Genomic DNA, 27,527 nt, shown 5'->3' with positions numbered 1-27,527 from the left:
TAACACATATATATGGAATCTAAAAAAAAAAAAAAAAAAGGTTCTGACGAACCTATGGGCAGGACAGGAATAAAGACGCAGATGTAGAGAATGGACTTGAGGACACGGGGAGGGGGAAGGGTAATCTGGGATGAAGTGAGAGAGTAGCATTTACATATATACACTAGCCAATGTAAAATAGATAGCTAGTGGGAAGCAGCTGCATCACACAGGGAGATCAGCTCAGTGCTTTGTGACCACCCAGAGGGGCGGGATAGGGAGGGTTGGAGGGAGATGCGAGAGGGAGGGAATATGGGGAGATATATATATATATATATATATATATATACATACATATAGCTGATTCACTTTGTTATACAGCAGAAACTAACACAACATTGTAAAGCAATTATACTCCAATAAAGATGTTAAAAAAATAGAATGCATTACTTTATACTTCATTTAAGAGTGATAATATGCTGAAGAGCTCAAATTAGTATTCTAAAGTTTATTTTTACTGTTGTGTAATAATCTTTCCCAGTAACTAGTGAAAACAGTTTCTTAATGAAAGTAACAGAACATTCTTTGTAAGTTAACAATCACTGAATGTGTTTTTCTCATTGATTACCCAAATAGTATTTCCCCAAACTCTGTGTCTGTTAAGTCTGTGCATATGTGTACATATGAACTGGTTTGTGAATATGGCTCAGTATAGATTTTAAATCTAACAGTGTATGGAGAATGTTTAAATGAAAAAAAGCATGTACTGTGGGGGCAGAGGATATATGGGAACTCTACTTTTCTGCTAAATTTGCCTGTGAACATAAAACTGTTCCAAAAAATAAAGTCTAAAAAAAATCATGTACTATTTTAGTACTATTAGTACTACTAATACTATTTGAATTGGAATCCATGGCAGATTTACAAAGTTAAAGTGATATCATTTAGTTTTGTGCCAGGAGCCATGTATAAAATTGTTATATTTGTCTGTGATGTCATTATTTTAAGTTGCACATGCAAAAATCATTTTTCTAATATTAGTATTAAAGTGAAACAAGTAAATGCATTTAATAGAACAAGTATCCCGTAAATAGAACTGTCTATGTGTATGATTAGGTTGAACAGTGTAAAAATACTGATATTTGACCATGTTTAATTATATAAAGGTATATTGTAGGTCATTGGAGATTTTAAAGTTATTTCAATAAATAATACTTGGATAATTAAGATTTGGAGAAAAATAAAATTAGATTCTAACCTTTCACCTTACATCAAAAATAAATCAGATTAAAAAATTTAATAAAAGTGAAACCATTCAGGAGTTAAAAGAAAATATAGGTGAATACTTATTAAAAATTACTAGAACTTATGACTAAGAACCTGTCAGTTCCCTTAATTAGTCTGATTAAAACTTGGTTCTTAATATTGGCAAGGCAAAAAGAATATCAGATGGAAGGAACTGTTCAATTATAGCTCTGGCTTTTATCTCTAGATATTTTTTCTCTCCTTAGGAAGGTCTCTCACTGTTTACTGCTGTGATTGCCTGGCAGACTTGTGTGTGTGTGTGTGTGTGTGTGTGTGTGTGTGTATGCACACTTCTGTGTATTTGCACTTCTCTTCACTCTTCTTTTTCCTTTATCTAACTCTAATATGGAAGTATGCCTTTCCTTGAGTTCCCCCAAAGCTGAAACAAATTTTGGATGGCTTCATATCCTTTAGTTTTGATTAAAAGAATATATAGACAATAATATGCAGTTGGATAATTAGTTTATAAAGTCAATTTACCAGTTTGATTTTGTGGTTCCTTATATTTCTAATTCCCTATTTTTCTCTTGCTTTATTTCCCTATGTCAAAAGTCATCTTTGCTTATTACTGGTCATTAAATGAGTGTAGACTTTGGGTAATGAGTGCCGGATGGGGACTGGCAAGCTACAGAAGTTTTGTTACTTGAGGATTGTTGATTTTGGCTGCAAGTTATATAATATCTGAATTAAAGTAGCTTTACAAGTAGGAGTTTAGCATTTGAAAAGAAATTACCATAAGTCTGTGACCAAATGGTTTCAAGGTTAGTTCAGAAGCTCAGTGATGTGTAGACTCTGTGTTAGCTTTTTTTCATTTTCTTGGCTTTCTGCTCATGCTACAAAGCTCCAAGTTTTGTATATCCTCGCATGATAACATCAAGAGTGAGGAGATTGGAGGGCTGTTGTTTTGCCTTTATCTCAGTCTCTCTTTCTTTATCAGAGAGGAGTCCAACACATATTCCCAGATGTAAATTAAGTATGTAATATTTCATAAAAGAAATACAGATGGTTAGTAAACATATATGAGAATTTTAACCTCACTAAGGCTCTGGGAATGCCTGATTTAATTCTGTGTTGTTCTTGGAAATTATCAGACAGTGCCTTGATGAATCTAGCTAACACCTTCCTGCATTAGGATAGGAGTTAACAGATTGTATGAAAATGTACATCAGAAGCTCTGATTGATTTGTTATAATTTTGTTTTTTAATGTATTAGGCATGTAACAGAGCTTCTAGTCAGCATGAAAAAATATACAAGGTAATCATACTCAGTGAACATAATTTTATTAAGTATCAGATTTATTAAATGTAAGCTCTTTTTTTAAGGATAAATAGACCTTATTTTAAATTTTACCATGGTAGTCCCATAATTTGTTTAATAATTCTCCTAATTATTGGCAGTTTGGGTGTTCTCAAATTTTTATTGTTGGTTAAACGATATTGCAATGAAAGTTCTTGACCTTTTTTATAGTTTTGGGAGTGTTGCTGTAGGATAAATTCTGAAAAGTGGAAATTCTGAGGTAAAAGCAATGAGCATTTAACATTTTAATTGATTTGCTAAAATTATCCTCCAAAAGTGTTGTGCTAGTTTGTACTCCCACAGAGGTATGAATGTGCCATTTCCTACACATCCTGTACAGGCTTTGTGTTTTTTTCCACCAGCTTGAGGTATAATTGACTTACAATAAATTGCATATATTTTTCCCATGTAGTTACATTTCCAGCAATCTTTCTTCTGCTTATAGGGCTTGTTTTTTTTTTTTTGCGGTACACGGACCTCTCACTGTTGTGGCCTCTCCCGTCGCGGAGCACAGGCTCTGGACACGCAGGCCCAGCGGCCATGGCCCACGGGCCCAGTCGCTCCGCGGCATGTGGGATCCTCCTGGACCAGGGCACGAACCCGCGTCCCCTGCGTCGGCAGGCGGACTCTCAACCACTGCGCCACCAGGGAAGCCCTGCTTATAGGGCTTTAAAAACATTTCTAGTGGTACAGGACTTCTTGTCTGAACAAACTCTTCTGGTGTTTGTATATATGAAAAAGTTTTTATTTTGCCTTCATTTTTGAAAGGTGCTTTTGCTAGGTAAGAATTGTAGGTTAACAAGTTGTTTGTTTTTTTCCCATACTTTAAATATGCTGCTGAAGTATTCCTTGGGTTGTATTGTATATGATGAAAAGTCTGCTGTCCTCCTTTTCTTTCCCCTATACTTAATGTGCCTTTTTTCCCCTCTTCTAGATGCTTTTAAGATACTCTGTTTATCCCTCATTTAAAGCTGTTTGACTGTCATGTGGATTGGTGTAGTTTGTGTCTCTTGTCTTGAGGTTTATTGATCTTATGGAATCTATAGGGTTCATAGTTTTAATAAAATTTGGAAAAATTATAGCCATCATTTCTTCCAATAAGATTTTTTGTCACTCTTTCTTGGTTCCTCAGGGACTCCAATTACAACTGTGTTAGGCTGCTTGAAGTAGACCCACGGCTCATTATCCAATTTGGATAGTTTTTTTTTTTTTAAATAGAGTTTTTTGGCTGCGTTGGGTCTTCGTTGCTGTGCGCAGGCTTTCTCTCATTGTGGCGAGCAGGGGCTACTCTTTGTTATGGTGTGCGGGCTTCTCATCGTGGTGGCTTCTCTTGTTGCAGAGGACAGGCTCTAGACATGCGGGCTTCAGTAGTTGTGGCATGTGGGCTCAGTAGTTGTGTCTCACTGGCTCTAGAGCGCAGGCTCAGTAGTTGTGGCGCACGGGCTTTGTTGCTCTGTGGTGTGTGGGATCTTCCTGGACCAGGGCTTGAACCCGTGTCCCCTGCATTGGCAGGCTGATTCTTAACCACTGTGCCACCAGGAAAGTCCCTGGATAGTTTCTAATGCTTATTGTATTTAAGTTTGCTAATATTAGTCTGCCATGTTTAATCTGTCATTAATCTCATTTAGTGTATTTTTCATCTCATTCATTGTAGTTTTCATGTTTAGAATTTTGATTTGGGTCTTTAGAAAAGAACTTTAAACATGTCTCAATTAACATGCTTAATATTTACCCTAACTTAAATATCTAAAATATAATTGCAGTAGTTATTTTAATATGTTTATTTACTAATTCTCTCATCTGTGCCATTTTTGGACTGGTTTTAATTGATTTTTATCCTAATTTGAGGTTGTATTTCTCTGTATCTTTGCATGTCTGGTAATTTTTCAGTGGGTGCCAGACATCGTAGATTTTACCTTGTTGGGTGTGGGTATTTCTAGTTATTCCTATAAATGTTCTTAAGCTTTGTTCTAGGACAGGTTTAAGTTACTTGGGAACAGTTTAATCCCTTTGGCTGGTACTTATAAGCTTTTTAGGCAAGACCAATGTGGAGCTTAGTCTAAGGTTAATATTCCCTAGTACTGAGGCAAAACCCTTTTTAGTGTTCTACCGGGTGACACACAAATTATGGTTTTCTACTCTGTCTTGTAGGAATAAGCACCATTCCCTGCCCTGTGAAATCTTCAGGGATTGTTTTCACTAATTCTTTTGCATGTCTTTTTTCTTTGGCTTGCTGTAGCTTCCTTGCATGCATGAGCTGATCGGTAGTCAGCTAAAGACTCAAGGCATTCTTTCTAGATATCCAGGCTTCTCCCTCTGTGCAGCTTACTGTTCTCTGGTACTTAGTCCTGTATTCTCTACCCTCCCTTAGTTTCCTCAGCCATTCAGTTCCATCTCTTCAACTCAGGACTGCCAGTCTCTGCCTGGGTTCTCTCTTCCTGCACCTTGTTCTGGAAGTTCTCTCCAGGAACTAATTTAGGGCAGCCATAGGACATACTTTGTTTGTTTCTTGTCTCTCAGAGATCACTGTAATTTGTTGCCTAGTGTTCAATGTCTTGAAAGCTGGTGCTCCTTACATTTTGTATGGGTTTTCAGTTGTTTTGGGGGAGGATGGTACATCTGGTCTCTATAATTTCATCTGTGGCTGGAAATGTAAGTTCTGACTTACTAAATTTTCGCCAAAAAAAACAGAAGGAGATTTTTTGTTTGTTATGTCTTGAATGCTTATCACTACTTAAAGTGAAATTCACATATTTGTGTTAAATTTGAGTGACTTACTTTATATATATTACTGATGTTATGCTGATTGGATATAAGTTTAATTTATGTGATCTTACGAGTATTGATCACACACAAATTCATGGATAGCAGAAAGACATGTATGTAGGTATTTGGGTGTTCAGAGTTCTGGAATCTGAGACCAAATCCTAATGGTAGGTTTTGGCAGAGGAAACTAAGGCCAAAACTTGACTTTGGTCTATCTCTAGTTGGCACAGTACCTACCTGTTTTAACTCTAGTATATATTTTCACCATATATTTGTAAAGCTATGCTCTCTTTTTTATCAGTATAACTTTGTGAGATATCTTTTACCTTTTATTTTCCAAATGAGAACACAGAAGGTAAGTCATTTTGACTCTTTTGTGTTCTTTTTAATGACAGTACAGTGCTATTTTTCTTTTTTAAACTAGTGGGCAGACTGATGGATCATGGGTAATTTTGTTAGAGATTTTTGGATTATGATCAATAATAATTTTGAAGAATAACCATGATATAGGTCATGCATTGGTTTCTGTAAAACAAATGGCAGGCCGACTTCAGTTGATAAAAACATTGTGTTTTACAAGTTTCTTTGTAAATTAGTTGTTTGACTCTGACCATGGGTCATCTCTCTGTCTATTAACTGATCCATCAATTTCACCAGTGTCATAAATAATGGTTAAGTTCTACAATTAGCTTAAAAAAGGCTATGGTCTAGCTTAAATGGTGTTGACAGTAATTGTGGAACCGGTTGAACCCTGAGCTGTTCAGAGAACAGGATCCTAAGGAGGTCATCATTGGATTTATTATTGCAGGTAAACTGGGGATTGACTGGTGGTTTTTTGATGTTGGAAGCTCAGGGAATGGGATTAAGGGCTGAAATGGTACTATGGCAACGCTGCAAGGAGTTACCCTGGTGGGAGGTGGAGCAGAAATGTAAAGTTATGCTTGTATTAAAATGGAGAAACTATCCAAATCAGCCTGAATTTTTCATTAGCGTATAATTTAGATGTTTGAATTTAGGATCTGAAGAAAATTTTTTCAGATGTTAAATAATTATACTGTTTTTTTTCATTCTTAACTTTCATGAAAACATATACCAGTTTGCCTGTGTTCTCTTGTGTTTTTGTCATCATCCATCTTAGATGATAAGATCAAAGTTATTAAAACAAGGAATGTGTTAGTATACCAGAAGTAGCTCACACTTTTGAGTGTTTACTATATACCGGGCACTGTTCTTTACACATCATATGAAATAAATTAATTTTTACAACCCTTTGATGTATGACTTTTATTACCATTTTGCTGATGAGAAAACAGGAGCACAGAGCATAAAGTAATTTACTTAAGGTCATTTGACAAATAGATTTGGGATATCTGTGTGGTCTGGAGACTGAGTCTGTGCTCTCAGTCACTGTGCTGTTTGTTTTAACAATTTTGGGATGAAGAGAGAAACATAGGCAGCTCATGCTTAATTGTTAATGTTATCATTTCTGAGAGTTTGGGAATCAATTTTTACAGAATATCCAGGTTAGGATGATGATGAAGAACTTACGTTTTACAATTATTTAGAATTTACTTTCACTATTAGGTCTTCTAAATAGCTATATACAAAATAGAATAAATTGTTAACCCTCTCATTGCCTTAGCTTTTTCATTTTTAAAAGTTGAGATTAACAGTAGTTACCTTTCTTGTTATGCATTCTTTCCCCTCTGAAGCATTATGCTAAGCTATTTTAGTATTATTTTCAAGACAGGAAGACCCTGGAATTGTTTTCAAGGAACGCATCTGCTTTGACTGACTCACATATCAGACCTTGGATGATAGGTGTTGTTTTGATGACAGGTGTCCTTTGGGAAAATCTCTGCTTACATTGTCAGTGAAAAGACTGTGGTTTTCCTCTCCATCTCTGTGTTACGTATTTTGTTTCAGAATATGTGAAATGGTACTTTAAGAGTATTGGGCAATCTTTTCTTCATAAATGTCTAAGTTCCCCAAAATGTGTATTAAACCTACCAATATAGTTGGGGTGAAACTCATTTATTTAGGCTTTAAACTTCAACAGTAATAACATTGATATATAAAAACCAATTATTTTGGTTTGAAACATTTTTATTGTCTAATACTTCTGTGCACTATGAACGCATTTTTAATTTAAACTTTTTCATAACCATATGTAATGGGCAATTTTATTTCCCTCACTGTACAGAGGAGAAATAGGAGGCTAGAGAGAACGTAAGTAGTGAAGTCAGATTTTGAATACAGTCTGTTGCTTCCAGAGTCTGAGTGCTTAACTGTGATGATAAATCACCTCTCCTGGGTTTTGAAGTCTTAAAATTGTGTATTTAAAAATAAAAGAGGAAAGACAGATTTATCATTGTTACATCATGGCAATCAGGACAAGAATTGTATAGCCCAGGCCTCCGGAGTAACTGAGACTGGAAAGTTATTGGGAACCGAGGCAGTTCTGTTGCTGTATCTTTCTGTGTGCTCACTCCTATCTCTTTTATTATTTTCTCTTTCTGCATATTGGCTTCCTCCGTTCTCCTCACCACCTGGCCCACCTTGACTGCTCATAAAATGGTACCTTCAACACAAGTGTCTTTACTACCTTAAAAATCCAGAACCTTGGCCAAGTGACGCAGCTTTTCATGATCTGATTTGTAGTTTCCTGTGAGATAGAATTTTGTCATCCTGGTCAGGCTCTGGATTATTTTCTTCTGGGTCGAGTGTCTGTCCTTTGGTCACATAGCTGTGGCGGGGGTGATAGGTTGAGGGAGGGGACACATTCAGGGATCTACACTAATATTGGTAGGTAGTTCTCAGGGAAAGAGGTAGAGGCTGAATAGAGTCCCAAAATATGTCTATATTAATATGTATCAGATTTTATTAAGCAGTATCATAAAAATACACAATACAAATATCAATACAAATGCAATAAATAGCATAAAAATAAAACAATAAAAGTAAATACAACAAAATAATGCACAAATACAAAATATAAATACAAATATAAAATGCAAAATAATATATATGTTACAGGTACAAGGAACTGAAATCAATCTTTCAAAAGGTGACTTCCTGTAAGGTTGTGACAGTCAAGGAAAGACTGATGAACTGTTCTCAATTGAAGGAGACTAAAGGGACATGTGGACTAAATTTAACACATGGTCCTAGATTGAATCCTTTTGCTACAAAGAATATCATTGGGGCAACTGCACATATGGAATGTGTTCTGTGGATTAAATAGTAGGGAATATAGAGTATCAGTGTTAATTTCCTAATTTTTGTGGTCATACCATCACTATATAGGATGACATCATGTTTATAGGAAAACATGCTGAATTATTCATTGATAATGGGACAACATGCCTGCAACTTATTCCCAAGTGATTCAGCTGGGGGGAAAAAGCTTTTTGTTTATTCTGCAACCTTTGAAAATATTTCAAAATAAAAAGTAAAAAAGAAAAAAAACCTGTAACTTCTTTAAACTGGATATGTAATTTCTTTAATGGTACCAGAAGAATTTATATAAAAGAATCCTCTGGGTAAATGTTTTTGAAAAGAATATTCAACAGTCATTTATTTATTGAGCATTCCTTTATTTGTATTGTCAGTGCAGACTTTCCTGCAGTAGGTTTGCATAATTGGATATGTTTACTAAGGAACTCTACATTGTTTGCTGTACGTTATTTGAAGATTTACTTCATGGGATTTCAGATTCTATTTTCAGATTTCTTAATTCACAGATTTTAATGAATAAGAAATATTTATAATTTGCTCATGCATTTTCAGTTATTGGTGACTCTTTTTAAAATTTCTCTACTAGCCTCCCCCATTCTAAAATCTGCAGTTTCCTGTGAAGTTATAAAGTGTGAGCAGTCAGAATTGTCTGCTCCTTTGTAGGATATTTGGAAAATGGTTTAATGGAAGCTAATGGTTTGTATTGTATTTGGTTTAAGTATTTTCCAACTCAGTGTCAACATAAAGTAATTCTAATTATGGTGCTTTCTAGTCATATTTTATGATCAAAATGTTGAAGATATATTAGATATAGAGTATACTTTTGTTATATGAATATACTTTTGTTTTATTTTGAGGGTCATATTTTATTTTATTTTATTTATTTATTTTTTTTGTGCTATGCGGGCCTCTCACTGTTGGGGCCTCTCCCGTTGCGGAGCACAGGCTCCGGACGCGCAGGCTCAGCGGCCATGGCTCATGGGCCTAGCCACTCCGCGGCATGTGGGATCTTCCCAGACTGGGGCACGAACCCGTGTCCCCTGCATCGGCAGGTGGACTCTCAACCACTGCGCCACCAGGGAAGCCCTCGAGGGTCATATTTTAAAACAGAAATATGTATTAATTTTTGAATGATAATTCCAGAGAAAACATAATTCAGTGTATTTATTCAGTTTACACTCAACTTTCTTAGGAGTCAGTTCTTTTATAGCAGATGTACTATAGATATCTTTATAAGCTTTTTAAATTGTCTTTTTTATATCTTAATTATTTTGTTAAGCACATATTTTGATAGATATCTATACACTCATTCTAGGCTTTCTAGAGTAATTCAGTAGCTAGAAAGCCACACCTAGTTTATATATGGTAATTAGCTTTATTTTCTGAAATATGTTGATCCTAAAGCCACAGAACTCTACTTCTGGGCTCTTTGTGTTCACGTGGTAAAAAGAATTTCCTAGGACATTGTTTTTTTAATGTGTCACATAAATGAAACAGTTGCCATTTGTTCCAACTGACTAGACCATTTCCAAGACAGGCTTCCTCTCTGCTCTGTCAATCATCATGTTTTTCATTCTAGAATTTCTCTCTAACTCTTGGATCTCTTCCAAGATAGGGGCAGTTTCTGAGCATCTCAGTGGCAGATATTTTCCAGGTATTATCTACAGGTTTCAAAAAATGTCAGTCAGAAGAGGAAGAGGGATGGGCAGAAATAGGGAAATAGAAACTGGGAAATAGAAATAGACAGGAGGAGTGGAGGCGGTGAGGCAGGTCCCTTTAAAAATAACTTTAAAAAAGGACATTTAGGGGCTTCCCTGGTGGCGCAGTGGTTGAGAATCTGCCTGCCAGTGCAGGGGACACGGGTTCGAGCGCTGGTCCAGGAAGATCCCACATGCTGCGGAGCAATGAAGCCCGTGTGCCACAACTGCTGAGCCTGTGCTCTAGAGCCCACGAGCAACAACTACTGAAGCCCGCACGCCTAGAGCCAGTGCTTCACAACAAGAGAAGCCACCGAAATGAGATGCCTGTGCACCGCAGCGAAGAGTAACCCCCGCTCGCTGCAACTAGAGAAAGCCAGCGCACAGCAGCGAAGACCCAACACAGCCAAAAATAAATAAATTTTAAAAAAAAGGGGGCCATTTAGGAAAAAAAAGAGTAAGGCATTGTTTAGAACAATATAATATACAAGTGCTAAAGTGGGCCTTCTAGATTAGTGCTTTCCAGATTACCTCTATGGTGAAGAACCAGATATTTTGTTACCAGTTCATTATGGATAGGACCTACATGGCAAGTAAATTTACCTCATGCTTGGGGTCAAATTCCTTGAAAGCATTGTCTAATTGCTATAAAGGTTTCTAAATTCTGAAATTTCTTCATTTCTGTGTATATTCTACACCAGTGTCAGTTTGCTGATTGACACTAGTCTGCTGACCACATGCAGAGTAGTGGTTTTTCCTAAAACTTTGTTTCTTCATTTGTACCCAAGGTTATTTAGCTTAGAAAAGTGAAATGATTTTCTCTATATTTCTCTACAGCTATTAAAGTTTTCTTTTTTAGTTTCAGTAGAGAACAGCTCTACTCAAAAGTAAAATTTGGTCTTTTGTTTGAGGGTGATGTTCATTGTCAGTATATAAAAGTCAGAAAAATATGCCTCTAGGGTTTGGAGCTCTAAGAGATTTCTACTTTCTGCATTATGGATTTCTGAAATAAGCTTTTGTATGATCTTATAATTTTGGAATCTGAAAAAAAAATTAATAAAGATACCAAATAAAACAATACCAAAGCAAGAAAGATCAGAAATATTGAGGTAGAAAAAGCATAATAATTTATAAAAACTATTAGTTTTATATAATTAGAGTATTGGGTTGATTTGGGGAAAGTGTCAATAGTTAAAGCCTAAAAGATTGTCAGGGACAAGATTGGGAAATGGTATGTAATTCTTAAAAAGTTAGCTTTTTATTTGCTAGACAGTGAAGGGCAGTTGGAGAATTTTATATAATGAAGCAATACGGAGTAGGTTGGTTTTTAGCAAAGAAAATTTTTAGTGTTTTCTCTCTGTATATACTTTAAAGTAAGATTAATGGAGGATCTACTTCAGTTTTGTAAAATACTTTAGTTCTAAACACTGTAATGTCTTTCAACTATAAGTAATGACTTAAAAGGTAGAAGAACAGAAATACGATGCAGTAATTGAGGTTAGTATTTAGTATGTTCTGAAATACCCCTGTCATTAAGTATTTGGTAAAAATGTATAATAATTGAGGCAGTACATTATGCTGTTGAGTGTAACCAAACTGCTTGGGTTGGAATCTCAGCTCTGACATTCATTATTTTTTCAACCTTAGGCAAATTACTTAACCTCTTTGGGCCTTGGTTTTCTTATCTATAAAATGGCAATACATAATACTTTCCTTATAGAACTGTCATGAAGTTAAATGACTGTGTGTGTGTGTAGATATGACATATTTATTATATAATGTGCAATAGGACCTGATAAATAATGAGTTAAATAAGTACTTTTACTGCTGCTGTTATGATTAGAAGACATCTCATTAAATAAATTTTATAAACATTTAAGAATGTGAGTATAAAATACCAAACATGCACCAGTTCTGATCAGAAAATTACCAGCTGCTGTTTTTCACATTTTACTTTCTTCTGTTTGTAGAGAATAAAATAATGAATTTAAGTATACTTAACTTAGTGTTTTCTCTTTTATAGTTTATCAGAGAAGATATGAAATATAAAGATGCTACTAATAAACACAGCCATCTGCACAGAGAAGACAAGCATATAACTGTTGAGGATTTATGGAAACGATGGAAAACATCAGAAGGTAAGACTGTTTTAGTGATCTGAATCCCTGAGCTGCTTTTCTCAGGTCACTAATTGCATATGATTTACAAACAAATCAAAATAACATTTCTGTGAGGATATTTATATTTTAGTAAATAATTGTTCCATTTTTTATTTTGAAATATGATTTTAATTTTTCTTAGGATTTATTAAAGGTCAGCCTGTTTTCAGATAATTTGATACCTTATACTAGAATAAATAAGGTAACGCATGTCTGAGAGCTTAAAGTTGTAGAGCATTGTTTCATCTGTTAAACGGCATTATTATAAAAGGTTTGTCAAATAAACATGTGGATCCCAGAGTTTAATTTTTTTAAAAATTTATTTAATTAATTAATATTTGGCTGTGTTGGGTCTTCGTTGCTGTGCGTGGGCTTTTTCTAGTTGCGGCAAGCAGGGGCTACTCTTCGTTGTGGTGTGCGGGCTTCTCACTGCGGTGGTTTATCTTGTTGTGGAGCACGGGCTCTAGGCGCACGGGCTTCAGTAGTTGTGGCACGTGGGCTCAGTAGTTGTGGTGCACGGCTTAGTTGCTCTGTGGCATGTGGGATCTTCCCAGACCAGGGCTCAAACCTGTGTCCTCTGCATTGGCAGGCGGATTCTTAACCATTGTGCCACCAAGGAGGCCCCACCGAAGTTTTTTTTTAATTACGGAGAACAGTTCCTAAAGTCTTTAGAAGGCAAAGTCTGCTGATGATAAAGACTGCATGATACAGTTGTGTAATTTATATTTTATTCCTTTTTCTACCCTTAAGTCCTCAAGCTGTCTTACGGATAGTAATTTTTTAGGGCAGGAAAAGTGTATGGCCTAAAACCTCAACTTGATCCCCAATTGTAGAAAGCTACATAAAAAAAAAAGTCTGTTAAGTTTTTTTTCTTTTTCTTTTTTTAGTGACAGTGTCAAACAAAATGTCTTTTTCCTAATGTTTCTATTCTTTTGTCAAAGTCAAGCAATTATATTGTAGCATATGTTTTTCTTTGCCAGTTTGAAGAGCGAAATGAAATTAAAAAGAATGTGGGACAGATTACCAAGTAGGAGTTATGAAAAAATAACAAAGTTTACTAGACTGTCAGTGGTAACATTTGGAAATGAGAAAATACAGGAAACTATTCCATCAACTCAGTATTATTATTAATATAGAAGAAGGTTTGCTTGGGAGGGGAGGGATAAATTGGGAAATTGGGATTGACATATACACACTACTGTGTATAAAATAGATAACTAATAAGGACCTACTGTATAGCACAGGGAACTCTACTCAGTACTCTGTAATGACCTATATGGGAGAAGAATCCAAAAAAAGAGTGGATATATGTATATGAAAACTGATTCACTTTGCTCTACACGTGAAACTAACGCAACATTGTAAATCAACTATACTTCAATAAACATTTTTTTTAAAAAAGGTGTTCTTATGGTTTTGTTTTCACTTTCTAAAAGAGGCATCTGATGAAATACTCCGGGAAGAAGAAAAAGAAAGAAGGAAAAAAATACCACTGACTTTAATGAAAGATACATAGACTTAAAAAAAACCTCTCCATTTCCTTTCCCCATATTATTTTGAAGTAATATGAACTTGGGTAGGAATAGAAATAAATAATGAGTATACTTATTTATTTAATAAGTATAATATACTTATTTAATAAATAAATGAGTATAAGTTTCATGGGGGAAAGTGCTAGAATGGTCAAAAACTCAGTAAGACTATTTATATGAGATATCTCAGCAATATGTAGATATTAGTAAAGGACTTGGAGATCCAATGGAGTCTGTTGCCACTAGTATATTCTAGATTTGGAGTTTGTGGTAAGCTGAATGGAGCCCACAAAACTAACTACGTTTGAATGAAGGAAAAAAAAAAGATTTGACCACTTCTCACCACCTGTTGTGCTACCACCCTGGTTCAGCCCTCATCCCTTTCCTGGATAATTGTGGTAGCTGCCTGAGGGTCTCCTTCTGTATACTTGTGCTCTTTTGAAATTTGTTCTTCACTTAGCAGAGTAATCTATTTAAGATATAAATCAAATTTGCTCAATACCCTGTAATGGCTCAGAGTAAAAGTTAAAATCTTTACAAAGATCTGTAAGGCTCTACATGATCTGTCCTCTCCTGCACCCTCCTCTCTTCCGTTTTCTGTCTTTTCCATTTCTCTCACTCAGTGTGCTCTGCCCAGATGGAATCCTTGCTGCAGGAATGCAGATGTCCTCCTGGCTAACTCGTTGTCTCTTTTTCGGGCTCTTCTCTCCTTGAGGCCTACCCTGACCACTCTATTTAAAATTGCAAATTGCAAACCACGTCCCCCTGCCCCCCTCTTGGTCATTTGGCACCCTTGTTGATCCCTCTTACTTAGCTTCACACTTTCTTTACCCCATGTCAGGAATCAGCTTCTAAGTTATAATATAATTGACTTATTTGTTATGTTTGTCTCCCTTCTGTCCCCTACCCCTGAAAATGTTAGCCTCAGAAAGCGGGGTGGGGGGAGGTCTTTGTCTATTTTGTTTATTACTGTGTCCGAAATTCAAGGGGATTCTGTACTTAAACCCCATTTTGATTTCCCACCCTGGTAAGTTTTGTGGGATCTTTTGTGATTTATGAAAATGTATGTTTGTTATCAGCTTAAGGTCTTTTCAAGTTAAATAGCTTCTTAAGTCTCTTTTTTCCTAGGCTTTCACCTTAATTTCCACCCCCTAAGATTTTACCATTATGGTGATGAGACGATTTCCCCCTAAGCCTTCAAAGAGTTGGCCTAAATTATCTGCTTTATGCTTCCTTTTCTCCAAACCCCAGTCTCGCACATAACCTTCTTAGGGGATTAGGGCTTGGGAGGAAGTATCTTAGGGCTCCTACTAAAACAGCTGCATGGGAGGGAAGAGAGAGGAGTTGAGTGAAATAAACCTCTACTAGAAACTTTATGGTGACCTGATTGATTTTCTCAGTGTCATTTTTCTCAATTGATTTTACCATGTCATACATAGTCTTTTAATTTATTACAGGCTTCATGTAAAAAGGCAGAGCATTGTTGTTAGATCAGTGGTTTTTAAATCATAGCCTGACAAGCCCCGGGTTTCCTGGAGGTATCTCAGGGACAGGGATAAATGGGTAGAGTTCTGCTTTTATCTGGTATATTCTGTTTCTGTTTTAAGATTTCTCTTGAGAAACAAAAAGTAATTCTTCTGAAAAGGTTTGGAAATTGTTGATAAAGAGATTAGAATGCAATAATATGTAATTTAAGGTTGTTTAGTTGAATATGAATATAGGTACATACATACTTATGCACACACATGCATACACACACAAACATACAGTCATACTTTGCCCGTCATTGTTGTGTCTTCAGTGCCTGGAACAGTGCCTTATTTACTTTGATTTTCAGTAAAGATTTGTCTAATGAATTGAATGAATGAGTGTATAGTGCCCCATGAGCATTGCATTCTCAGTAATTCAGTTCATACTTTGAGTACAGGCATTTCTGCCATAATGAAATATATGCACTCCTGGAAAACTTATGCTTTGCAAAATTATGAACTTAAAAATTAGAATTTATGGGAAAAATCGGGGTTGGAGCAGACTACTGAAAACCTGTGCAATGTTGTAATCAGAGCACTAACAGCACTAATAAAACTACAGGTAAAAAAGGCATGTTAAATCCCTAATCAGTAAATACTGTAGTAGATATAGGACTTTACCTTAAAAAATAATTAAAGATAACTTATTAAAAGGAGGTATTAGGTAGGGTTGAAGTTGCTAAATTATGGAGACAAGGGCAATGTGCACAAAGATGAGAACTGAGCAACAAGCATTTCTAAGAGCCTGTGGCCAGATTGAGCTAAAAGGAAGAAGGAATGGTGAGCAGACATCATGTTCATAGCTTTGTTGTTCTGGTATGGAAGGACTAATGAACTCTCTGATAGGATTATACACAGAAGGTGGTGTTTGTGGTAGGCTGTGAGTGTTGACCAGGAGTTCTGGAAGGGGATAATGAGGTAGACCATAAATGGTAGCCCCCATATAGCTCCTCCTTCAGTTACCTGAAAATTTGCTAGAAATGGAAGTGTAGGTAGCATACTAAAGGAGATGTGTGGACTTTCAAGCTGTACAAATTTAAATCCTGGCCCTTCTGTTTATGAACATTAAGACATTTGGCACATTTAAAAATTCACTTGTAAAATGCAATTCTTGTGTGATTTAAATGAGTAGTGTAGTAAAAGTGCCTGGCATAATTCCTGGCAACACTCGATAGGCACTAAGTAAGTGTTGACTTACTTACCTTTGTAATAATGCTGAACGAACTAAAATGTTCAGCTCTATTTAAAGTTTTGTAAGGTTTTTGATTCAGTCTCTTAATATTCATCAATAAAATGAATAGATATATTAGACTACATGCTCACCATTGTAGTGTGCAATTCTCTGGTTGGTAAAATGTACCTGAGATCTTTATGGAATATTGTCAGTGGGGAAAAAGTAAAGTTGTGTTCCTCAAAAATTGATACTGATCTCATATAGAAAAATTTCAGGATGACCTGAATGTACTTTTTTTGTGTGTGTGTAGAGAATGCTTGGTTAATTTGCATATGGCAACAGTCCAATACAAATGAAAGCTATTTAAAAAACTAGTATTAGATTTCAGACAGATTTTGATAAACTGGATCAGTTGTTAAAATTAATGAATGAGCAGTTAAATAGTAGCCAGCTACCTCATGAAGGAAAATATAGATAGAAAATTATTGGTTATGTATAAGATCTAGGGACCATAGTAGATTAAAAAACTGATTAAGTAATGTACTGTTTTTAAAAATGATAACTCATTAGGTTAAATAGTTATTTTAACATGTGACACTCATGAGGTAATCTTTCCATACTGTTCAGCACAGGTCTTATCTTACCTAAGGTCATTGTGTAATTTTGGGCTTTACAGATTGAATAGACATCTGGAAAATTTGCTGAAGGTTTATTATTATTATTATTATTATTGTTTATTGATTAGAAATTTAAAGGAACTGAAATTGTCTGAGAGAATGAAAGATGTCGGCCTTTAATGATGGATGTTTTGAAGTGTATATAAAGCCTAGCTAGAGATAAATGACTAAGAGTGTTTTCTTTCTGTATAGGAAAGCAAAAATGTAAATGTTACATAAAGGAAATATAAACGAAAAGAATTCCTGACTATGGGTGTTAAATTTCTAAAAGTAAGGAAGATTATAACTATCTCCTTTGTATAGATCCTTGATATTCATAAGGATTTTCTTCTGGGTGTGAAAGTATAAATGGATCTCTAAATGTTGATAAAATCTATCTGCTTTTTCATGTGTATGTTGTTGGTTACAATGAGACTGGAATGAAAAAAAAATGTAAAAGGATCAGTGCACATTGCTTGACATTATCAGCAGAGTAACTCAAAATGTAGACCATTATAGATAATAAGGTAGCCATTATCTTTGTGGCGTCCATCAACACAATATTGTATGTTTACAGTAGTAGACATAGCAGTCACTATGGTGACTGATATTCACTTATACAAGTAAGTATAAGATAAGGCCTTGTTTTTCCAGGAGTTTACGATATTGTTACATGTGCACAGATGAAATGTTAAATAACAGTATAGGAAGGTTTGATTAAATACTGGGTCAGTGGTTCTATTGTGGGAGTTTAAGAGAATGAATAGATTTATTATGAGGAAGTCTTCATTAGGGAGGTGAATTTTCAGCAAGATTTTGAAAGAGAAAATTTTCTTAGAAGTGAGAAAGAGAGAGGGATATACATACAGGTTAGCACATTAAAATGAGTAAATGAATAGGTGTAATTCCAGACTTTAGTCCTAAATCCCTCAAATAAGCACAGTTTATAAGTCAGAAATGTAATTTTTTTTGTTTTCTTTTTGGCCGTACGCGGGCCTCTCACTGTTGTGGCCTCTCCTGTTGCGGAGCACAGGCTCCGGACGTGCAGGCTCAGCGGCCATGGCTCACAGGCCCAGCCGCTCCGCGGCATGTGGGATCTTCCCGAACCGGGGCACGAACCCGTGTCCCCTGCATCGGCAGGCGGACTCTCAACCACTGCGCCACCAGGGAAGCCCAGAAATGTAATTTTTTAGTGTACGACACAAGAATAAATCATTGTTTTAATATTTGTCTTTTGCTTTTAACATGTAGTGCTTAACCTTTCTGTGTCTTGGTTTTGTCATCTGTTAGGGGTAAAGGTTATCTATTGCATCAAAGTGTTGAGGATGACATGAATTTGTACATGTAAAGTGCTTAGACTAGTGCCTACTACATAGCAAGTGCTCAATGACTGTCCGTTGTTACTATTTTTGTAAGGCAGGTGTGAAGGTGGCACATGGTGGGGATGTTGGAGACTAATATTTCTGAGTTGGGGAATAGTAGAAAATAGGGTTAGTTAGACAGGGAGACCAGACTAGTGATCCTTGATGTTTAAGTCTGATGAACTGCTTTAAGAATGACAAGTAAGATTCCACTGATACACCAGTGCTTACCAAATGATAGTGATTGCCTGGAGGACTGTATTAAGGATGCTTGATCTGTGCCTGGTCTCAATAGCAAAGAAGAATATTACCGTAGAAATTACTGGTTGGCAATATTTACTACGTATGTGGGAGGTGGTGTAGTGTATTTTAACATTTTTATCATCGCACTAAATATTAGGAGCTATTACAGCTTCTTGTTTTAGAAAGTCATATAATATGGAAGAGTTATAGGATGATGAATTCACTATAGGCAGGAAAATCAGCTGTGAGTTTAATGTAATGTGGATTTGAGTGGGAAGAATGAAAATACACAGATACTGAAGATACACAGCTGAAGAATATGTTTTCGGTCCTCCACCTGACTGTAGTCTATCATTGGAGAAAGTTCTGTTGACAAGTAATTAAAGGATGTGATACTATCTGTAATCAAGATAGGTAGTAGGCACTGTGGGTTAATAGAAAAAGAAGTATATTAGTCTGCCTGCAGAAGTCAGGTAAGGCCAGAGGAGTTAGTTGTGTATAAAGGGACATTTACTTTTTTCACCTTTTGTCACCCTTCCCTGGGAAGGACTCTACTGGATTAATAGCTTTCAGGATATTTGTAATTAATATAGCACATTTTAAAAACACAAGGCACTTAATATGCTTCAAATGCTTATGCTGTTTTATTAGCCCAGATGTTTAACACTTTTCAACTTTTATACAATACTTTTAGTTCTAGTAGAAGCAGTTGTTAGCCATCTATAGAGGTGCTGGGTTTTCATTGTCCACAGAAAGTGGTTTATACAAGGGAAGGCCTGTCCTTGAGGTAGAGTCTGGTTTCAGAATGTCATTATTTGCACCACTAACAAAAGTCTTTTGTTGTCAAAGTTTCTTTTATGTAGAGAGTAGTCGACATGAACGTATTGTTCATTTATTCTATCAACCAACATTTAAGTGTATTAATATGGGTTTTTTTCTATAACAGTAGCATAAATATTACTTGATCAGTTGGTAAATTGATCATTTTACAAACACTGCTTTATATTAATCAGGATTGATTTTTGTACTTTGTATAAATTATGTTTTTATTCCTTTTAATCAGATAGCTTTCTTTGTATTATGTAATTATCCAAATGAATTCAGAGCACTCGCAATAAATTGCTAATCTTTCTTAATCTTATTCTATGTTAGTATTTCAGTCTTTCTGTACCCTTAATTTCAGATCTCTTCGTCAGGACTGTTTTGGTTTTTACTAGTTTAGTTTTCTTTTCTCTCTCTTTCTCCTTCTCTTTTATTGTTGGCACTCTTCCTGTTTTACTTCAGGATACTTGACTTTTGGAGACTTAGGGTCATTGCATGTACTGATTTTCTGGGATTAATTATGACTTTTTAATCTCTAGAAGATACTTGACTTTGAGATAGCTCTCTCTTCCTTTATAGTTCTTTCTTGTTTTTGTTCTGAAATAGAGACCACCTCTCAGAATAGGATGCAGCGACCGACTGTCTATTACATCTCTCTGTACTTTGGGCTTTAGAAAACTTGACAGTTTCTATTCTGTGTGGACACATGAATTAGATACATTGTGAGACTTCATTTTTTCTCAAATAACAAAAACCCAACTTTTATATATTCATCATATGATGACACTTTTCTTATAATTTAAGGAAGTACTATTCTAAAATTGTGAATTTGCCTTATGGTTTTCTGTATACCTGAATTATTCTACATTTCTCCTCTGCTGTGTTCACAGACTCAAGGGATACCTCAAGTTTGGAGTACAGTAACAGAACCTTCTGCAGAAGGTAAAAATGAGGGCTGTCCACTTTTCACTGTGATGGACTATCTAGAAAACAATAGGCTTTCTTGAACATCTTATTGTTCTTTCCTCCCTTACCCCACCAACTGGGAACCAGTTCCACATGGATGTGTGTTAAATTTTGCTTTACAATCCTTGGTTTGGCAAGGGGGTGGGTAGGAGAACTCTGGTTCAAGTTCTGGTTGTTAAAATATATGTTATTGCGGGAGATTCACTATATCAAATTCTGCTTTAGGTGGAACAAATACTTTGTTCCTGCTCTTTTGGATGAAGAACTTGTTCGTTGGTAATAATATTTTCCTCTTCAAAGATGGTCAGTTTTACAAAAATCTTTTCTCAAACAAATTTTATGCTTACTTGGGTCTTTTTTTCAGTTCCACTGAATATTACTTAGCAATTTAGAAGCAACTGTAATAGAAATAATGCAAATTACAATGAAAATAAAGATTTCACAGATACTAGATAACCATTTTGATTTGAATATGACATATTTCTAAAAATTCGTTTCTATAATTCTGAAACATATGTATACACATAATCTGTTATATTACATATATAAATATGTCTCAGAGGGAATGTATGATTAAAACATAGGATAAATCACATAGCGTTTATATTATGTCTTAAAAATCTTTTCACTCTGTGGATGATTATGTATTCAGGTAGGGTACAAAGTACAAATAATGTTTATTGTCTAACTTTCTCATCTGGTTAAGGTGCTCTTAAATAAGAGGTCCTTAATAAGCATTCCTCTAACATTTGGCCAGTCTTCTGTTTCTCTTTCGCTTTGCATCAGTGTGAGTTCTTCCGAGGTGTTGAAAGTGGTGGACATTTAGATAGTTTTGATTCAAAATGTTTAAAATCAGCTGCTTACTTAAGTTATTAGTTTAAAACTAAGAGTCTAGATCAGTCTAACAAAATGAAACAGCAAATGTCAGTTGCATTGAAGGAAATTAAGTTTCTATTTCCATCATCAATTTTCTTTCCTTACCAGGTAATAGCTAAAAAAAAAAAGTATAAAACAGGTGTTTATCACTAGGAACTTATGGCTGCTTAAAGGCTATGTTCTAAAACAGAAATAATATAGAGTTGTGATTCCCTCATATAAAGGTAACATAGTTAGAGTTATATGAATTAAGAGTTCACTAAGAGAAGGAAAAGGAAAGAGAATAGCCCCTTGGGAATACTGCTAATAAGACAAAAGCGAAGGATTAGCTAATGAAATAAATAATGGCCATCAGAGACATGGGAGGTGAATCAGGGAGGTGCACTTTCTTGAAAGTCTGTAGAGGAGAGTTTTCAGGAAGTGACGGATGGTTGTATAGTTGAGGGCGTAGTCCACCATATTGCAAAGTATCTGCTGAGAGCCCTCATGAAGAATCTTTTTTTAGTTCTCTGTAATAAGAATAGTTGTATTCCTGAGGGGATGATTTGTGACTGATTTTATTTCCTTCTTTGTCTACTTTTTGTAGCTTTTATTAAGGACCTCATTTATATTTTGTGCATGCTTTTAGTTTGATTTTATTTCTCTGGTTCATTGACATCCTTCATGTTTAATTCTCTTTATATTATATGAATCTTTGTAAGTCATTTCTTCTCTCTCTGTGTCTCTCTCACTGGGGGATAGAGAGAGGAGAGATGAAAAGTGGCCAGTAGTGCTAAATAGAGAAATACAGTGTATTGGAAAAAAGCCATTAGATATGACAAGAAGAAAATCATTGACCTACAGGATATCACTTTAAACATTGGTATGGGGAATTGACTCACATATACACACGGAATATATCTTTAAAAAGATTTAAGTGGAAGCAACCCACATGTCCATCAACAGATAAATGGATAAACAAAACGTGGTATACAATGGAGTATTATTCAGTCTTAAAAAGTAAGGAAATTCTTCCATATGTTACGACATGGATGAACCTTGAAGACATTATGCTAAGTGAAATAAGTCAGTCACAAAAAGGCAAATACAGTATGATTCTGCTTATATGAGATACCTAGAATAGTCAAAATCATAGAGACAGTAGAGTAGTGGTTGCTGGGGGCTAGGGGGAGGGGAATGGGGAGTTATTGGTTAATTGGTACAGAGTGTCCATTTTGCAAGATGAAGAGAGTTGTAGAGTTGGATGGTGGTGATGGTTACACAACAATATGAATACTTAATACCATTGAACTATACACTTAAAAATGGTTAAGATGGTAAATTTTATGTTATGCGTATTTTGCCACAATAAAAAATGATTTAAGAGAATGAGTAGATAGGAGGTAGATATATGGGTAACCTCCATTTAAGGGGTAGGCAAGAAAATGGAGGAAATTGAATGGTAGTTACAAATAGGTAGTATGATCAAGTAAAGGGTTTTCTTAAGAACTGGTAGATCTGATTATGCTTAAAGAAAAAGGGAAGTACTCTACTGACATTTTAAAAAGTTGAACATTTAAAAAAATTTTCATTTCAGCAAGGATTTTGTTCAAAAAGTACCACCACTATGTATAAGAGTTGGAAGTTGGGATTACATCTTATTACATCTTAATGTAATAAATGTCAGTATTTATTTTCTTTATGGATAATTATGTTGGTTATGGATTGAAAAGATATTGTTAGGTTAATAAAAAATGAATTTAAGACAGGCAAGAAACTAGTTGACAGAATAATTCTTCATTGCTAGATGGCACTATCACTAGCCATTTTCAAATCCTTCGCAGAATTTACTTCTCGTGAAGAACTTGAGTGACAGTTCTTTGCCTTGAACTTTTTGGAAGGGGATAGAGGTGGCCTAGGAAAAGGGGAAATGGGAGGGTGAGTAATGAGAAAGGGGAGGCCCAAGAAATTCTTTACCCTTTACATATGCTTATTTGGTTTCTGAATTATATATTGTAAGAATATAGAATTCTAACATCCTTATTTTCCATGTTTTGACCAGTACCAAATATTTTGTGGCAGAATTTTAACGATAGTGCTACAGCTCTACTACAATGAATAATAATAGGTTTCTGTGTGCTAGCTGCATACCCACTGATCCAGAGCCTGTGACCTTAGCAAAGGTAAGCATATCCCAGATTGCAGTGTGAGATAGTTGAAGATTGATCTGCTTTGGTAGTTGTTTAAATTTCTCTCATCTGTTTTTAATGAGCATGCTCAATTGCATGAATCTGACCATGACTTTACACTGCATTCTCTTTTAGATGTGTTATTGGAAGCTTTTGAAAAAAAAGGGAAGCTTAAGTTTTAAGTTAGTGGATATATGTTTTAGGACTGTGTCTAGATTCTTTGAGTGTTTTTCAGTAATGCCCCAAAAGTAATCACTCTAGTTTCTAATGGAACCTGCACTATATTAAGTACTGGAGGCTGAATTTATCACAAAACTAAACACTTAATAAGTTACTGTGCATAACTGATTGTTCAACATGCTTTGTTGATTGGCTTGAAATTACAGTATACTATGTCTTCTTTTTTTTTTTTACTACAGAGCTTTATTTTAAAGTTTGAGCAGTTTGTATGTCTTAATAAGTCTTTTTTTAGTGGCAGAAGATAAAGAGAGAGACTCAAATTACTTCAAGTAATGGGAAATTTGTTGCAAGGATACTCTGTCATCAATGATTTTATTAATTGCAAGTGACTCACTGGCATTATTCTGGGTTTTGGGGTTAGAGCCTTGAGCAAAATAGATATCCTACCTTCATGAAGTTAGAACTCTTTTAGGAAGACAGATAATGAACAAGTCTGCGTGTGTGTGTGTGTGTGTGTGTGTGTGTGTAGATATATACACACTCACAGGACTGCTGGAACAGATTAGTGATATGATACAAGTAAAGCAGGGTAATACATGGTCGGTGACTAGGTAGGGTGGGGGCTATTTAAGTAACGTAGTCAATGAGGAACTTCCCAAAGAAGTGATATTTGATTATAGACCTGAGTGATGAGAGAGAGTGAGTCACGGGAAGGTCTGGATGAAGTATATTCCAGGTTTAGAGATCAACCAGGCTAAGGCTCTGAGGCTGAAATGACTTCAAAGTATTTAGGGGACTATGGAAGGCTGGTGTAGCTAGATGGTCATTAGGAATGGGGAGAGTGGTAGGAGACAAGCAAGGTCACTGGGATAAACAGGGGTCAGATCTCATAAGCCTTGAAGGGCCTAATGAAGAATGTGGGATTTATTTTAAGTATAATGTCAGTATACTTACTGAAAGTCTAGCTCCATTTAGGAGTTTCGAGCTAATTAAGGATGTGTGGTCTATCTTTTGAAAAGATTATGTAGCTACTGCGTGGCTATTAGACTCTGCAGAAAAGAGGCAGGAGTAGAAGTAAAAGGCCTGTTGAGGGTCTTGCGGTGAGCTGGTAGAGGGAGGTAGCAGAGAGGTCTGATTTGAGATAGAGTTTGAACGAATAGCTGGCAGGATTTGCTGTTGGATTAGATTTAGGAAGTTGATCGGGGTGGGGACGGGAATTAAGGACGGTGCCTAGGTTTTATGTATTATCTGTGGTACTAAAATTTCTTGGAGATGGAGGCAAGTAGGGGAAAAAGAAGTTGAAACAGGCTCAGTTGGGCCTGATCAATAATGGGAAAAAAAAAAAAAAAACGTTGAGAAACATGGAGATCACGATGCAAAGAAGTGAAGGACTGAATGCTGAGAGGAGAAGGATCCTGGAAAGAAGAAAGAGAAGACGTGACCAGTGAGGTATGAGGGGAACCGGGAGAATCTAGAGTGCTGAAGTATATGAAGGAAATATTTTAAGAAAGAAGGCATAGTCAGTGTCAGATGCTCCAGAAGTTTGAGTAAGCTCACGACAGAGACCCACCATTGGATCGGCAAAGTAGAGGCTGAGGTTGCTGGTGATCTGGACAAAGCAGTTGCACTGTAGTGGTGGAAGTGAACGTCGGATCGGAGTGGATAAAAGAGGAAGTGCAGACAGTGAATATTGTTGACTTTTCAAAAGGAGAAGAGAAGTGGGACTGTGATAACCTGAAGATAAATATGATATGAAGGCAGTTTTTTTTTTATTTTTTAAAAGGTGGAAATATATAAAAGTGTGTTTTTTAATGGAATGACCCAGTTGAGAAAAAATTGATGTAGGAGAAAATCAATCTATATTAATTAAAAACTATATTTAACTTAAGGAAAGTGTAGTTATGTAGTCAGGGGCTTAATCCACCCTGGTTATCTGCATTTCTCTGTTTCTTTCTGGATTTTGCTTTTATTTTCTCCTACTGCATTTCCTAGGGGCTAAACTCTGTGGCTGTGGGCAGTTGTAAACTTACCTTTTCCCAGGATCTTGACCAAAGAGAAAGGAGTCTTTCCTGCCTGCTCTAGTTCGAAAAAGTTAAGGAAGTAACTGGCTTAGGTAATGTGGCAATATTCTCTGATTACTTCCTTTTCTGACCCCCTTTCCCTAGTGATCATGAGTCTTGTCTCAGAAGACGACAGAGAGAAAAGGGGTACCTAGTTGACAAACAGCTATAACAGATTGATGAGCAAGAGAAACTAGACTTTGACAAGAGTAGGTAGAAGAAAAGCTTAAAAGGTTATTCTGGAGCCAGAAGTAGGTGTGTGGGGTCTGGCAGCACGGGTCCCAAGATGTAAAATATAGCCACTCCTTCAGAAAATCTGATATGTTCTTGACATTTTCAGGCCAAAATTTTTGGATTATAAATGGATTTTCTCATATACCTCTTTTTTTCCCCACTCTGAATTTTATGATGAGTATATTATTTCCCAAATATACATGCTTTATTAAATCCCATTTTGGTATTTTAATTAAATGAGCTAATATAACTCTCATCACTGGACACTATATCAGTAAATTTTGCTCTACTTCTACCCTTTCCAAAATCTTCCTCGTGGGCTGGCTTCCCTGGTGGCACAGTGGTTGGGAGTCCACCTGCCGATGCAGGGGGCACGGGTTCGTGCCCCGGTCCGGGAGGGTCCCACATGCCGCGGAGCGGCTGGGCCCGTGAGCCATGGCCTCTGGGCCTGCGCGTCTGGAGCCTGTGCTCTGCAACGGGAGAGACCACAACACTGAGAGGGCCGCGTACCGAAAAAAAAAAAAAAATCTTCCTCGCTGTTACAAATTTTCACCTCTGCACGGCTCTTTTTACTTTGACAAGGTGAAACCCTGACTTTGTTCACCTAGATCACCAGACATGTCTGTACTGTGCAAGAGGAAACATAGGTGTTTTTAAAAGCATCATTGGAGGATCAAAGAAGTGAATTCGAGGAGGCAAAAACTAGGTGCTGTCATTCTGAGTTAGTTTGGAAATCTTGAGAAAGTGATGCCCTCCAGATACATGTTAAGTTTAGGGAATATATGATTCTTGGCACATGACCTAAACACCCCCAAAAGGCAAATAGTATTCATCACACTTAAGTAATATCTAAGAATACCAACTACTGTTCGCAACTACTGGTAACTTTACTATAAAGAGCCTAAGAATGTAGAAGGTTTTTGCAGTGCTGTGTGTTCATGATGTCCTAGAGTTCTTATCTTTTGAGTTACTCATGAATTTTTGCCAAGTGAGGTCTTCTCAGTAGGGAAAAGAACAAATATAACATTAGAGCGTCAATGAATATAAAGTTTCTAAAGGCGTCCAGAGAATTGTCTAGGAAGATGTGCTTTTATGAAATTATAAAAAGAGTTATTAAATTATAAGTAGCTATAGGCAGTACTTTGCTGTTATCAATTCTAGGAAAAGCAATACTTTTATGAGATTTAGACTACTATAAGAAATGGAAGTTTTATTTAGTTTACGGTGCTGTCTTCATTTTATATATATATATATATATATATATATATATATATATATATATATAT

At 35.9% G+C, this 27,527-nt stretch overlaps 1 protein-coding gene across 1 annotated transcript in view; it reads left to right on the top strand.

Annotated features, from left to right (window-relative positions):
• STIM2 (stromal interaction molecule 2) overlaps window positions 1-27,527 on the top strand; it is a 171,491-nt gene that overhangs the window by 95,465 nt on the left and 48,499 nt on the right. The window contains exon 3 of the mRNA XM_027103201.1: window positions 12,305-12,419. Coding sequence (XP_026959002.1) covers window positions 12,305-12,419 — 115 coding nt within the window. The remainder of the gene's footprint in view (window positions 1-12,304; window positions 12,420-27,527) is intronic.

This window comes from Aethalodelphis obliquidens, unplaced genomic scaffold (genome assembly GCF_003676395.1).
Source record: "Aethalodelphis obliquidens isolate GAN/ISIS:26980383/991018 unplaced genomic scaffold, ASM367639v1 scaffold6, whole genome shotgun sequence".
NCBI lineage: Eukaryota > Metazoa > Chordata > Mammalia > Artiodactyla > Delphinidae > Aethalodelphis > Aethalodelphis obliquidens.
The sequence above is the reverse complement of the archived record's forward strand: the minus strand, read 5'-3'. Positions and strand labels throughout refer to the sequence as shown.